Below are 13,990 nucleotides of genomic sequence, written 5' to 3'. Positions count from 1 at the left end.
TGATTAATGTGTAATTTTCATATTAATTCACTCGAAACTCATCGCATAATTACCGATATTTCATTTCTTCGAGGACCCATTAATGGTGAGATAGATAATGCCCACTTACTAGAAAAATTATCTTTCATTGTGTTGCTTGCTGATAGCAGATTGACTCGTGGTCAATTGATTTTCAGAATTCCTTTGTTGATAACAAAGAGATCGCAAAACCATCCAGTTAGACGAATGATGAACAGCCAACAGACTCGCAGACGACCACAGGTTCAACATATTCAATATCAATAAAACTGCTTTTAAGAATTTAATAAGGAATATAAGCTATTTTCTAAATCTTTAATTAATAATTTTTAATTTTATTTAGCACGTATTTATTATTTATTATACATATATAGTTTCGTAACTTCCTTTCTTGTATTATTAATAAGATTAATTAATATTGTAATAGGGGTATCTCGTTCATAAGTATATTATATTATTATCACAATTGAGACGGGGTGGGTGGGCGTTGTTTATATTTTGCTTTTTTTTTTCTTAATATACATAGTATTCTATGAACAACACGATACTCATTTTTTATTTCTTGTAAAGAAATAAGTATTTTGCAGTTTTGATTCACGACGAATAAAAAAAATCATCACAATTGAGATAAGGCGGGTGGGCGGGCTTACATTTTGCCGTTTTATTTTAATATCTGTAGGCTTCCTTTCACAACATGAAACTTAAAACATGTTTAAAATGTAGAATTTGTATAAGGAAATATCGATTTTGCAATAGGCTCCATCCCATAATTGCAAAATCCATGTTTCCTTGCAAAAACCATTTTAACCATGTTTTAAGTTTCTTATAACATTCTTCTGCTGTAAGTATTCTCTGGCCTCCCTTTACGCCGCCACTGCGTAATTTATCATATCTTGTGTTTCATCTGTTCTCATACAGGGTAATCAAAAAATGACGAATGAGCTCGATGGTACGTTACTGTTAAGAAGGCTCTGAAGAAATCAACGAAAGTGGTCCACATCTTAAGCTTCAAAGTTGATGAATTAACTTCGTAACAAAATTGTGAAATGTACTCTCAGATACCGCGACTAAAGGCGATGTTCAAGCAATAATTACTTAAATATAGATAGGTTTCTTGGAATCTTTTTAGTTAATTGCGGAAGATAAACGTTTCGTTCGTGATGATAACAGCACTTGTATAGTTAGACTCTATATTTCTGGATATTGTGCCTATAAGCTCCTATTTCTTTTTTGAAGAATTATATTATTAAAAAGCAATACTTAAATAGCACTAGCAAAAAAATTATCAAGTACCTACCTAATCCTGGTACGCACTGTTCGTTACAAACAAATAGTAATGCTATGAATCACCTAAGTGAACACAAGGGTTTTATCTTATCTTCTTAAAAGTGCGGGAGAGACATAGATTGTTTTAACAATGTTTTGATTTATTTGAATTTTTGTAATATACTTTACGGTTACTTTTAGTTTAACATACTCATTTATGCGTGAGTTTCTTACTCTGACTTCTGAAACTGCTTTCGAACTAGCTAATATGTTGTGCCGTCACTCTCCAACAATCTCACAAAATTTATTAGAACCTATACAATAAAAACGCAGTGTATTTACGTTTAGTACATAACAATTAATTTATAATATCATGTTTTTCTAACTGAAAGGATGCGTGTCATATTATAATCTATTCATTTAGGATATACCTCATAAAATTATATAGACCCTATTTTGCAAGACACTCATCCTGGCTGATTCTTAGTCCAGGTAGATTCAAGAGACACAGTAATTGACCCTTTTCCTGTAAGATCGTAAAACTTCCATCGTGACTTTCCGTGCGCACGCATCTTCAAAACCACGTTGGAAATAGTATCCGGCACTCCGGTAGCAGAGCAAAGGCCTGTGACCACAGTATAGACAACAGTCAGTATGGACAACTCGTGTCGGCGCCTTTGATCTTTTTGACCCGAATTTTAAGCCGTCATCGGTGGTCGTTGTCCAAAATATTTCTAGATGTCGCCACTCAATTTAAAAAGGATCACAAACGCTTCATTTTAAAATTGATTCGTGTACACAATTTACTACACTTTGTGCAAATGAATTTTTGGAAAAGACTTAAAAATAGTGTAATAACAATAACATTTTATAACTAGTTGATCTTAGAAACCACACAGTCTATTATAATAAATAATTAATTAAGCGCCCTATAACAGGGATGCCATGTTGAAATTTAGATGTGGCCCGCTTCTCTGATTACGATTTTACGTTTCATTAATTTCTTTTTCATGATGGCTGTAAATGGTTGTAAAATTCAACATTATTAGAAAATGCTAATTAATTAATTTTTTTACAAAAAAAAATAAACAGTAAACAATGGTCCTATGAAAACGTGAACAACGCTTTTTAAAATGTCTCTGTAAAAATTACACTTAACTGCAATAATTACACCGGAAGATCAGCCTTAAATCACAGTCTTAAATCATCAAAACCAATGCAACTAAACTGCCAAATTTCAAATATTTCACAATTCACATTAACGTCACTAGATAACAAAAGTACCGCAGTTCAATGTCCCAATGTGTAAGAAAGAGAAGTACCTTGCGTTGCGCGCCCTCATACGGTCACAAGACAAACGACCACCCATGAAAACGGGTCAGTAAAAACAGCGAGTTGTCTCTACTGATTGATATCTATACTGTGCTGTGACAACAAACCGCTTTGACAGAATGCAACCGGCTACACATGCGTAATCTGTCGCTCATTGGTTAATTTTAACTTGGCGCTCCAAAAATCTGACTTTGCCTGCGCGGTGTTGTCTCACTCTGTATCATTGGAATTTATATAATGTCTACTCACTTTGCTTACAGGAAAAGGGTCAATTACGTCTACCAACAACAGGATTCTACAGTTACGAGCTCACTATTATCACACAATTTTATGAGGTATGTTTTAAACGAAACAAGTATACAGAGATAAGATTTAATTTTTTTTTAAATTACCTATTCTACCTTTGTCATCTTGCATTGTTATATTTAGTATTGCTCAATATTAAAATAAATTTTAAAAAATCTAGTCGTTGAAAATATCTTTATTTGGGGATACACAACATATCTCTTAACTACTGGATAAGAACAGTAACACTAGACAGTTCCTACTAACACAGGTCGATCTATTTGTACTTAGTACACGTTTAAGCTAAAATTCCTAAAATTCCCCATAAGTCTATCAAATAAGTTTTAGAAAAAAAATAAATACTTAAAAAAAATATGACTTCTGCCTGCTAGTATTTTATTACCAAAGAGAGGTACAGTGGCCCACTAGCTCAGTTGGTTAGAGCGTCGTGCTAATAACGCGAAGGTCGCGGGTTCGATCTCCTCATGGGCCAACTTTTTTTCCTCATTGCTTTTCTTTGGCATATTTTTCAACTAAGGCATTCCATACGTCTGGGTATTTCGCTTGAACATAACGGGCAATCCTTCTCGCATTAGCCACTTGTCTCGCATCACAAGCTGCACAGTTTTTGCCAATGATCTCTGGTAAGGCACCTGCAATGCAAGTCGATTTTAGAACGAAAGTGAATGTAATGGTCTTTTTTAAATTTAAGTTCAACGACCCCTTATTACTTTAATAATTATTATTTATTCACAACTAAAATATGTTTGTAATCGTGTGGTTTACCTTTAATTTGGCGGCCTAAAGCGTCACATGGGGCTTTATCAAGGGCACAAAGCAGTTGTTTTTCTATATAGTTATTGCCGGGAAGGCCCAACTGGCCTTGAACTTGATGGTTCAATACAATCACGAACAGTACACAGAACAACCACTTCACAAAAGCCATGGTCGCAACTGAGGGTGTCGTCTCCCTGACTGCTTTATTTATATTCAAACCACCTTTCACACGCCATCAAGCGACAAAAATCTCTTCATTCTTGTACAAGTTGTGTAAAAGTCTTAAGATAACGTAACGAGTGGGAGGCATGCTTTGTTTGAAATTAGAACCAAGAAGAGTGTTCATTGAAAATTATCTACCTAGTCGACGTGTCTTGTCACTGCAATAAAATTTGCTGCTATTGATTCGACTCCATAAAAAAATTCGCAAGAGACCAATCTGAATTTATTTTTATTAAACACCATTCTGAGATGTTTTGGCGGGTGAATTTGAAATCGTCCGATTTGTTTGCATTGAAAGCCTAAATTGTTGCAATCATACCGTCAAGGGAGCTTTGCTACCATTGGTTGGATAAAATTGATCGTGGTAGTTGTTACACACGTTAGCGGCACTGGTGAGTAGGTCGCAATAAATTGTAAGTCGTCAGATTAACAGCAAATCCATCGCATCAACTTATCGCAGAAATTTTATCAACATGTCTAATAATCAGCGACAACTCTAGTAGTCTGCCATCCACAAGTGCTTTGTTTGATCGATCCTTCCTGAAAGAAAAATGTCCATATCTCCAGATGCTTATCGTCCTCAGGTGAGTGTTTTCTATTTTTACTTTTTCCAAGCAGGACAACGTAAACAATGGATTTTTATTTACATAATAATTGCAAGGGAATCACTGACGCATACTGCAATTAGAAAGCTGAGATGTCATTAAAAGACCGAATTACAACAACAGAGCGTTGGCATAACATTCCACAAAAAAAAAACTGTACCGTTTCACATTATTAAGCGCAGGAAAAGTGATTCTGCTTTTATTGGTGGAACGAACAGCATTGTTGCAAAATAACCTTGTGACTATATACCGTTTTCAGGAGAATAAAAAAAATCGTATTCGATAATGTTGACTGTAATCGATGTGTGGCCGATACGTGTAGATAAAGCCACTCTTCTCCCACGCGAACGTTTTGATCTATTGTTTAATTTAGATCATTTTAAACTTAATTGTGCTGTGACGGATGATTCGAGACTATTAGAACGCAAGTTAGACAACAATGGAAAGTGAAAATAGAGAATATCCTACCACATCCCAGACTGATGGGAATCTTATTGGATACATTCGGGTAAGACCCCAATACGTTTAAGTGGTTTCTTTCCATAGTGAAAGTTAAAAAAAAATAGTGCGTTAATTTTCGTTAAAATTTTTGCAAGAAATCGGAGGTTGCACGGTTCAAAAGTTGCTAGTAGAGAGTAGAAAGGACCTGTACTAGAGTGTTAATCACTCAGTATCATTTTTTGTTTAAAAACGTCGTAAACAGGTATTCAATTTAGTTTACTGACAATCTGTTGAAACCAAAGTTTTAATACAGTGTAGTCGTTTTGTAATAATTATTTCCGGTTTGCAACAGGAAGTAGAATGTTAAAAAAAGTGTTTCTCAATGATCGTGCCTTGTTTCTTGGGGATTGTAAATACATTATAATAAAAAATTTAGATGTGTACTTAACATGCAGTAGTGATAAAATTTAAAACCATTCCAAAAGTGCATGATTTCCATCTGTTTACATAAATAGTTAAAATTACACTAAACTTTAGCAAGCTGAACTTTTTCTCTAGCATTACTGTCAAATAATGTACCAAGTGAATTTTCAAAGAACTTCGGCAACTCCAACCACTGAACATAAAAACTTTTTAGAGGAATGCAGTGTGCTAAATTAAGCTTTCCCCTTCAAGCTAAAAACAATGGCGTTTACAGAATTTCAGTATCTCTATTCGTTGTCAAGATTTAAGTGCGCGGCATTTTATCTATCTGTAAAAACACAAAGTCAGTGGAAAAACATTATACATACCTATTAATAAAGTAGGAATAGGACGTGTTAACTGCTACTGCAGTACATAAATTTCGTAATAATAAAATTATTATACACTATAGAGCAATTTTATTCTTATTACTCATAAAGCTATTAATTATTTACAATCAGTAAACTAGGTATAATTCAAGTAATTCTAGCGCTATTATTAAAGTTTTAAAACGCGTGAAAGTTTACTACCTGCATTATATTTTACTATAATTTGTAACTTCAACGAATACATTTTTCATGAAACAGGCACGATAAAAAATATCAGTGTACAAAAGTTGTTTAAAAAGGATGTTAATATTTTTTATGTAAAACACAAAAATAGAATTATGAATACACATTCGTCTCAATTGAGCAATCAAAATTATTTCCAAACTACCCTTCGATACAAGATACAAGTAACGAAAAACATAAAATACATTTAAAATCTACATGGAGTTTTCAAACAATATCCGTACAGTCGGTCATTTTGTCTGATTTCATGTTTTTTCGTTGAATACGAAAACAGAAATTTCCCGATTTCTTATATCTGTCGTCGTCTGATGCCTGTGAGAATTTTGAAGACGTGACCTCCACATCTACATTTAATCTGAAATTTTATGTATACCTTGAGATTGTTATCAAGAACACGGTAAAACAATAACCAAACACTATGTTTTCGTCCCCTCCAAAAAATTAATTTCGTCATGGCAAATGTTGTTAAACAATTCTTACTTAAATATGTGCAATCAACACCACTGTGTTCTTGAGGTAGTTTTTTAAACATGCATTTAGTGTTTTTCAATAAATAATATATACACATCCTGAATTTCGACTGTTACTTTTACAAATAATAAAATTAGAGGGATATCGTTAGTCAATCATTGCAATTTTAATTTCGTTGTCTTTATGCATATAAAGTATTTTATGGAATTATGGATTACTTCTAAAAATGAACCGATTATTGGAAGGTATACTCTACAAGCTATATTTAAGTAGTTAGAAACGTTTATAATATTTTATTCATTGGTATTTAGGAGAAAGTAGCGCGCTATCGATTAAACAGTTAAGTTCTGTGGTTTTTATGAAATAATAATAGAAAAGCTACTCACGATTTTCGATTAATCTGCTTTTACTATTAATGATTGTGGTGTATTTTTACATCGTATTACGATAAATTAATGCACAGAAAAATGTGTAAAAAATGCATAAATTTAACCGAAAAAAATAAACTTCTCAAAACAAGGATTTTGTAAGCAACAAATACGAAAAGTTGCAGATTGCGAATCGACATTCAATCAATTTCTTTAAACTATTCATATTACATTATATATAGGTACTTATTTGAGAATAATTACTTGAACTTACAGAATTATGTGATGTTTATACTTGCTGTTCATAATTAATATGCTTATGTGTGGCAAGAGTACAGTAAAAAATTATTTCGATGACTTTATTATCTGGTAACTATTTTATGAAAATCACAATTTGCCTTATCTTATCGTTCCGATATTTAACAATAAATCTGACGATATTATTTTATCAACAATAGTCACAGAAGCTGTTCACCTATCGCAATCAAAATGTCCAGAAGTGGATTGCCTAACATTATCAGCGGAGAAGGCGTAGACATTCTAGTATTAGAGGTCTTTAACTTCATATTCGACGTAATTAATGTCTTCTTTGTTTCAGAAATCTTTGGACGCAAACAAATATGCTACCAAGAAAACCATAGCCCAAGGTTTATTGGATGTCGCCTTACTAACAGCTAACGCCTCCCAGCTTAAATACGTCCTGCAAGTCGGTGAAAAGCACGAGTTTTACGCCTTGATGCTAACCTTGATCAGCATATCAATAGTCTTACAGGTGTGTAATATCTACATTTGTTAAGCTATTCAATTTACTTGTCCACAGGTGCTGGTAGGGCTTTTGTGTCTCACACTCCATTTATTGAGGGACTGTCGTTTACACCTCAGAGATTACCACTATTCAGCCAACTTTCTTAATCACACAACGACAATTTTCGCCTTTGTCATTACCGTTCTTAACTTGTTAATTTCCTGTTTCGATCCCACTGTAGCCAGATATGCAATTTTTGATCCACCTAATTTGGACGCTGTGTAAAATAGAATTTTTTCTTTCAGTTAATCGTCGCTATTTTGTTTGTGATAATTGGAGGCCTCAACATTAACAAACAGCGCGACCACGGCACAGCTGTTATCTTAAACGACGTCATTTTGATTTTCATTTTTTTGATTTCGATTATTAACATCATAATATCAGGCTTCGGCTTGGAATATTCCAATCAACCCTTGCAACTCATCTACGAACACACACAACCCCCGCCTAAACTCTAACGGTCCTTTTCGTAACAATCTAATTTTTTGTGTTATGTGGGAATATTTTTGTCCGTTTCCGTAGCAGGAATAAATAAGGATACGCTTGCTGCTACCGAAACAAACAACTGTGAATGCCACTTAATTCAGTGTTTTTTCATAGGTAACTGCAGCCTTGCTCTCAGTCGTGGTAGCTATATTACAAACAAATGAAGATGAAAAAATGCAAACCCTGAGTTGGATTTTACATCACGTTTCTTTAGGTTTTGTGACCGGGGTTTTATTTTGTGATATCATTAAAATGAATTTTGGCCTAGATCCCGCCCTTGCTATTAACGATACCGCAAAAACCGAGCTTTAACATTTTTTTGTTTATTTATTTTTTATTTTTGTTTTTATTTTATTTTATTTATTTTTTTTTTTTTGCACAAAGGTGGTACAAGCAATTCTGTGTGTTGTTCTGGGGGCGTCGTTGAGCCTAAACAACGAAGATGACCACAACTCTGCCGAGAAGGCTAATAATGTTATCCTTTGCCTTAACATAGTTCTGATGGCTGACAATATCCTCATCAGCTCGTTTGAGATGAGGGAAAGTAATGTAACATAACCAGCAATCAAAATACTTACCGAGTGATAATATAATATTTATTTTAGTCTTACGTAAGTGATAAGCTTAGATTAACTAGAGTATTATCGCCTAAAAGTGGCCTAATCATTGTATATAGATATTAAAATTGTAAATGACATTTTTGTGTTTCGTTTTTATCGTAGAAATTATAAAATTAAATACTGACTATCTGTAAAACGATGCTGTATTTATTATAATCTATTTTAGTACTTATTTACTAAGTATGTATTCAAGAGTATGAAAACTGAAAAATAAAAATAATGAAATAATGTCTAATTAGCAAGTCTTATTTTTGTCTTAATGTTTACAACATAAGAAACAATGAAAATACAAAAGCATTTACAACAGCAATCAAAAGTGAACATCCTTGAGAGAAAAGTAAAAAAGGAAGAATACTGTTGGGGAAAAATAACAGATAGCATCTGGATTAGGCAGACCGCGATGCACCTACGTGTTCGTCGTAGCGTTTTTTGTACTGACCCTCGGGATCATACTTCTTGGTAAGACGTTCCCAATCTCTGCTTCTTTTTTGAGACAAATGTCCGATTACCTTCTCTGCAGTCTCTTTTTGCTTTTGATTGCATTTGGTGCAGCCGCTTGCCAGCGCATCAGGTAAGGTTTCTGAAAATAACATAATGAGAATTGCTTTTTCATAAGATTTATGTCAGTAGGTGAAGAGAAACTGCGCTCCGCACAATTAAAACAATTCTTAGTGCAATAGGATCATTATGACAAAGCTAAATTTGGTTGCCTTTCCAAAAAAAAAAAATAATAATAATAATAACGTTATCTTAAATTTTGCAAATCTCACTCAAAATTTATAGCTTCTTTGCCTGTGATTTAATGCTTTTTGCGACTGCTTTTGTATGATATTTATGTGTGTAACGCTGTGATTAGTAGGTATACATGGACCATATCAAAATTAATATAAGTATACATTGATTCTCTTTGGGAATTTTATTTGAGCAAGTGATCACTTGATGCACGATGAGGAAAGTGAAATTAAAAAGTGTTTTAAAGCGAACAAAGAGATTTATTTTCATCGGATTTATGATAATTTTATAAATTATTTATGAAATCTAGAATTAGTTGTATAATTTTGTCTTAAAAGTAAATCAGAATAAATAATTAAAATTATTTAAGTACAACGTTTAATGAAAAAATAGTCATCCGAAATAAATTTTATAAAGTGCTTTTTAAATTAAGGTTATCAACGTTGTCGTGAACACATAGACATATTACTTTTGATACGTAGGGTACATGTAATACCAACACAAACGTTACTGTGCTTCAAGAATTAATGAAATATTTCTTAGATAATAATCGGTTGACAAATAATTTGATGTAGTTTTATTAATTTTCATAATGAATTAACAAATGAATGCCGATGTAAAAAAAGCAAAGATTTCGTTAAATATGGATTAGCATTTGAGCGGTGACTTAATGTTAATTATAAATCGTCAAAAATGTGACACGCCTTAAGTTTTGATGTAATTAAACCGTAATAAAAATTCTAAAGTATATTTTTTGCTGTCTTAAGAGTTAATTGTAAACACTTACTGCAATTAATCAGTTAAAAATATACGTCAAAAAAAACACCACGGAAAGTGTCAATTTAATCTAAAATTATGTGTAATAATGACCGACGTAGATCTCTAAACCGGTTTAACCAATGCATAAAAGCAGGCGTTCCAGAGAAAGTCAGAGAAAGCTGTTTTATAATATCGATAAACCGATTCGTTCAAAGTGGAATTGTCTACAATATATCAAGCATAAATGACATAAATATAATATTTCCGTTTTAGCTAAAAAAAGTTTTTGTCAGAAACAACGTGGTATACGTAAATGTAGAAAACGAAATTATGCGAAGAAAATTAAGTTTAAAACATTGCAAATACTCACTTTTGAGCTCCCTTCCTTCCGACGTACACGGCCCTTCGTCCATCAAACATTTGATGTAATTCGTTAAAACTCTGTCGTTGTTGAGAATTTTGTCAACGTCGACGTTATCGTATTTGGTTGTGTATTTATTGTCGGCAGAGAGGACCACCTGTACCACGAAGGCACAAAATATCACAGCACTGATAAGTTTCATGGTATGCTGCAGTCTGTAAGTGTGTGCTTTGTGTTAATACCATCTTATAAGTAGCGAGCTCAAAAGGGGGTTAGAGGAAAGTAACAGTGGACACGTGATTCGAATGGGAAATATTATTGCATTTCGTAGATTATATCGTTTATCGACCTACATTATCGGAAGCGAGAGTATTGAGTTATAACCTTGTCACAGTCAAAGACAGCAATGCTCCAAGAATTTATATAATAGGATCCATAAACGCGAGGTGTGACTGTGATCATTAATATTCAAAATTCGTCGGCTACTGAGAAGGTCTATGTGGTTTTTGAATACCCGTAAGTTGGGTTCTCCCAGAGGTTAACGCAACGTTTTCAATTACTGGAAGCTTTATTGTTATAAGAAATTATTGCAGTTGCATTATACGCTACTTTTAAATTACTTACCTAACTCATTTGTTGATTCTTCTTCGACGGGTGTAGAAAAATTTCATAAAATTTTATTAAATGATAAATAGATAAAGTATGATATGACAGCAACGTGATTAGGTTTTAAGTGTTTTGCAATGTTCCCAAAATTTTTATGGTATGAATTTTTGTTCTTCTATTTTAACTAATTTACTCTTACTTTTATGCTACTTTTAGTAATGTCATGAATCAGGAAATAAAAATCTAAATATTTAAAACATTTCAAACATACTCTAAGTCAATTAAGTAATAAACTAACAAATTAAATGGAATATTTTCGGCGCGGGGAAAGCCCTTCATTTATAGCATACACTTTTTTTACACAAAATTGTAATGTGTCAAAGTAGAAAACATAAACTTTCTTTAAGTTTAACGTTGCTGCAAAAAACAGTTCATAGTTTCAAAAAATTCTGAGAAGTAGCTAATAAGTTCATCGACCTACACTTTTTTTGAACATTTTTACAGAACAGAAAAGCCGCACCCGATAATTAACAGAATTCAAAAACGGCTTAGATGTCCTTGGAATCTGTGTTTAATTCAGTAAAATTTAAATCGTGGCCCGGGTGTTCAGATTTAGTACATATATTGATATTCGTCGAATTTATACTGGACTGAGACTTTTTATAATATTATCAATATCACGACCAACATTTTTTCATTTAAAACAAATATTAATTGATGATGGTTACAACATTTCTTGGTAACTTTAATTGGTTTTAACACTTGATCAGCTATTACGAGTTGTGCAACCGCGAACTTCGAAATATTCTACGAAAACATTATTACGAAAATCAGTAAAACAGCTAATCACAAAGTTAACACCGTTGAAATTTACTGCTAAGTATAAAATAAATAATATAATCTCAAGTAGAGATCTCATACAGCTTTTTTTTTTTAAATAAGTTCAAATTAAGCTAATTGTCTAGAATTGCAGAAATTTTATACAATGATTATAACACCGGAATTAACGTCTACTTACAAAAGCAGCCGTGAAGGCTTTGACGGTAATACAAAATTCTAGAAAAAAATATCTTTTACTTACCAATAGATTGAAAGTACAATAATATTTTATCTAGCCTACGAAATAAATTCTAAATGATCTCTCCATGCCCTCTATCCACCGCTTTGGACGCAAGAAGAACGAATAAGCACAGAAAATAATTACTCACGCATACATGTGGTACCTGAAACGCTTTACCATATTTAAGACAAAATCGTCCAAAGTCATAAGCCATAGCGCAAGCAGTCCCATAATAATTTTCTTCTGACAAAGTTATTACAAGGGCTGGCATTAACGCAAGTTCATTGAATAGTTCATCCACCTCTAAGGTAAATGGCATTTTTATGTAGTACAAGAAAGGAAAAATCTGCAATAATGTCAAACACCAAGCAAAAATATGTGAACTATAGCTACTAGTCAACCACAATGCCGTCGTGAAACTTGGCAAAGCAAAGAACGTCTGGAAGTGCCGAGCGCGTCTGTAGTTCCTTCTTGCAACTTTATCGTCCCGATCGTTCTCTATTTCGACTGCGAAAAAGGCAGTGCATGTGACGCTGGCAAAAGTTAAGTGAAGACACTTTGGGGCTGGGGGTACTTGGAGGCGAGTCCAACAAATAAACGATGTTGCTGCGAGGATTGCGCTAGATCGGGATTTACTTTGTAGGTGGCCCATTTTTGACGTAATTTTTGAAGTTTGTAAAAATGTCAATTCAAATTTACAAGGTAACTAACTAAAACGAGTAAAACTGCAGATAAAATACCTATTTCTCTGGTTAGAATTTTTCAGTAAGATTACCACTGTTAAAGGGCACAAAAGCACTCGAAAGAAAAATAGTTTATATAGTTTGACTACATAGAGAAAATGATTTCTTTAAAGACAAAGGCCAATGGCGCCGAGTGATTTTTTTTCTTAAAGTGATTTTTCGCATGTAGCTGTTTAAATGTGTTTTTCCTGTCTCTTAAACTCAAATGCAATTTTTTTTATTACTTAACTATAGGTCTTACATCTGAAAAAGGTACAATGACACCTCAGTATGTTGCATGGTGGGAACTAGAATCTCACGGAAGTTTGTAATAAATTTTTATTAAACCATGGAGGATTTAGTTGTACTTCAAGTTAGAAATAAGACATATGTATAAATGCAACAATATTTCAATGTTTTTTCTGTAGTAAAATACATAACATGTACAAATTTAAAACTGTTGTCTTGTTGAACCAAAAAATAATTAGGGGTACCTACCTATATAATATAGGTTTAAAGAAATATTGTATACATATCATTGTTACACATCAATCTGTTTTTCCTTCCAGCCCTGAAGATAAATAAATTGTAGTCGAAACCAGTCTTTTACTTAACAATGTGGCCAATGTAAAAACTGGTTTGCCTCGTCCAAAAGTTTTTGTCAAGTTTCTTTTCCAAATTGTTTACCACGTTGTTCCATGGATTTCAAATTTGAATATAAAATGAAAGTTTGTTTTAATTACTTTAAACATGTTTTTACACAGGCACACGATTACACGAACCACACACTAAAAACTAGACATTCGTTTTAATTTGATTGTTGTTTGCTACGGAAGTTGTTAAATCTGGTTAAGTTATTATAGATGGAACGTTTCTTTCCACAGGTTTCTGTATTTTGTGGTTCCGGCGTATTTCCTTGGACTTTTAGCTAATTAGTTTTAATGTACAAATGTTTATGATGTAATTATCTTTTAATAAGATTTTGAAATATTATTGAAGCTATATTTCTTTATTTTTAAA

General features: G+C 32.9%; 3 protein-coding genes and 1 non-coding gene across 7 annotated transcripts; 2 read left to right on the top strand and 2 right to left on the bottom strand.

The window, feature by feature from the left end:
• Positions 1 to 3,079: 3,079 nt before the first annotated feature.
• On the bottom strand, positions 3,080 to 3,924 carry LOC135126404 (uncharacterized). Its single transcript, XM_064052448.1, has 2 exons — positions 3,688 to 3,924; positions 3,080 to 3,554 (listed from the first exon to the last, which is right to left on the bottom strand). The coding sequence occupies exons 1-2, from the start codon at positions 3,845 to 3,847 to the stop codon at positions 3,406 to 3,408; spliced, it is 309 nt and encodes a 102-aa protein (XP_063908518.1). The 5' UTR covers positions 3,848 to 3,924; the 3' UTR covers positions 3,080 to 3,405.
• Trnai-aau (transfer RNA isoleucine (anticodon AAU)) lies at positions 3,321 to 3,394 on the top strand. Its single transcript has one exon. It is a non-coding gene; the product is annotated as a tRNA-Ile (tRNA).
• Positions 3,925 to 4,115: 191 nt separating the features above from the next.
• On the top strand, positions 4,116 to 8,807 carry LOC135126401 (ninjurin-1). 4 transcript variants are annotated; one of them, XM_064052443.1, is made up of 3 exons: positions 4,116 to 4,484; positions 7,418 to 7,591; positions 8,495 to 8,807. In XM_064052443.1, the coding sequence occupies exons 1-3, from the start codon at positions 4,452 to 4,454 to the stop codon at positions 8,666 to 8,668; spliced, it is 381 nt and encodes a 126-aa protein (XP_063908513.1). In that variant the 5' UTR covers positions 4,116 to 4,451; the 3' UTR covers positions 8,669 to 8,807. The 4 variants fall into 4 exon arrangements, with proteins under 4 accessions (XP_063908513.1, XP_063908514.1, XP_063908511.1 ...); XM_064052444.1 differs by lacking the exons at positions 4,116 to 4,484; positions 8,495 to 8,807 and adding exons at positions 4,760 to 5,013; positions 7,870 to 8,486; XM_064052441.1 differs by lacking the exon at positions 4,116 to 4,484 and adding an exon at positions 4,808 to 5,013.
• A 148-nt stretch (positions 8,808 to 8,955) lies between these two features.
• On the bottom strand, positions 8,956 to 10,830 carry LOC135126402 (ejaculatory bulb-specific protein 3-like). The gene is made up of 2 exons (XM_064052445.1): positions 10,592 to 10,830; positions 8,956 to 9,310 (listed from the first exon to the last, which is right to left on the bottom strand). Exons 1-2 carry the CDS (start codon positions 10,782 to 10,784, stop codon positions 9,117 to 9,119), a joined length of 387 nt encoding a protein of 128 aa, XP_063908515.1. The 5' UTR covers positions 10,785 to 10,830; the 3' UTR covers positions 8,956 to 9,116.
• Between the last annotated feature and the right edge of the window lie 3,160 nt (positions 10,831 to 13,990).

This window comes from Zophobas morio, unplaced genomic scaffold, assembly GCF_036711695.1.
Source record: "Zophobas morio isolate AGI-343-1 ecotype UQ-CSIRO unplaced genomic scaffold, CSIRO_AGI_Zmor_V1 ptg000010l, whole genome shotgun sequence".
Lineage (NCBI taxonomy): Eukaryota > Metazoa > Arthropoda > Insecta > Coleoptera > Tenebrionidae > Zophobas > Zophobas morio.
Note: the sequence above shows the minus strand (reverse complement) of the source record. Positions and strands in the feature narration are given on the sequence as shown.

What these genes read in the sequence shown, in the direction of transcription:
- LOC135126404 (XM_064052448.1), bottom strand. Translation starts at nt 3,847, where the DNA reads ATGGCTTTTGTGAAGTGGTTGTTCTGTGTACTGTTCGTGATTGTATTG. An exon ending in TTTAGGCCGCCAAATTAAAG is followed by an intron (nt 3,555 to 3,687) that starts GTAAACCACACG and finishes CTTGCATTGCAG; the next exon opens with GTGCCTTACCAGAGATCATT.
- LOC135126401 (XM_064052444.1), top strand. Translation starts at nt 4,945, where the DNA reads ATGGAAAGTGAAAATAGAGAATATCCTACCACATCCCAGACTGATGGG. An exon ending in ATCTTATTGGATACATTCGG is followed by an intron (nt 5,014 to 7,417) that starts GTAAGACCCCAA and finishes TCTTTGTTTCAG; the next exon opens with AAATCTTTGGACGCAAACAA. An exon ending in GCATATCAATAGTCTTACAG is followed by an intron (nt 7,592 to 7,869) that starts GTGTGTAATATC and finishes TTTTTCTTTCAG; the next exon opens with TTAATCGTCGCTATTTTGTT.
- LOC135126402 (XM_064052445.1), bottom strand. Translation starts at nt 10,784, where the DNA reads ATGAAACTTATCAGTGCTGTGATATTTTGTGCCTTCGTGGTACAGGTG. An exon ending in GGAAGGAAGGGAGCTCAAAA is followed by an intron (nt 9,311 to 10,591) that starts GTGAGTATTTGC and finishes TGTTATTTTCAG; the next exon opens with AAACCTTACCTGATGCGCTG.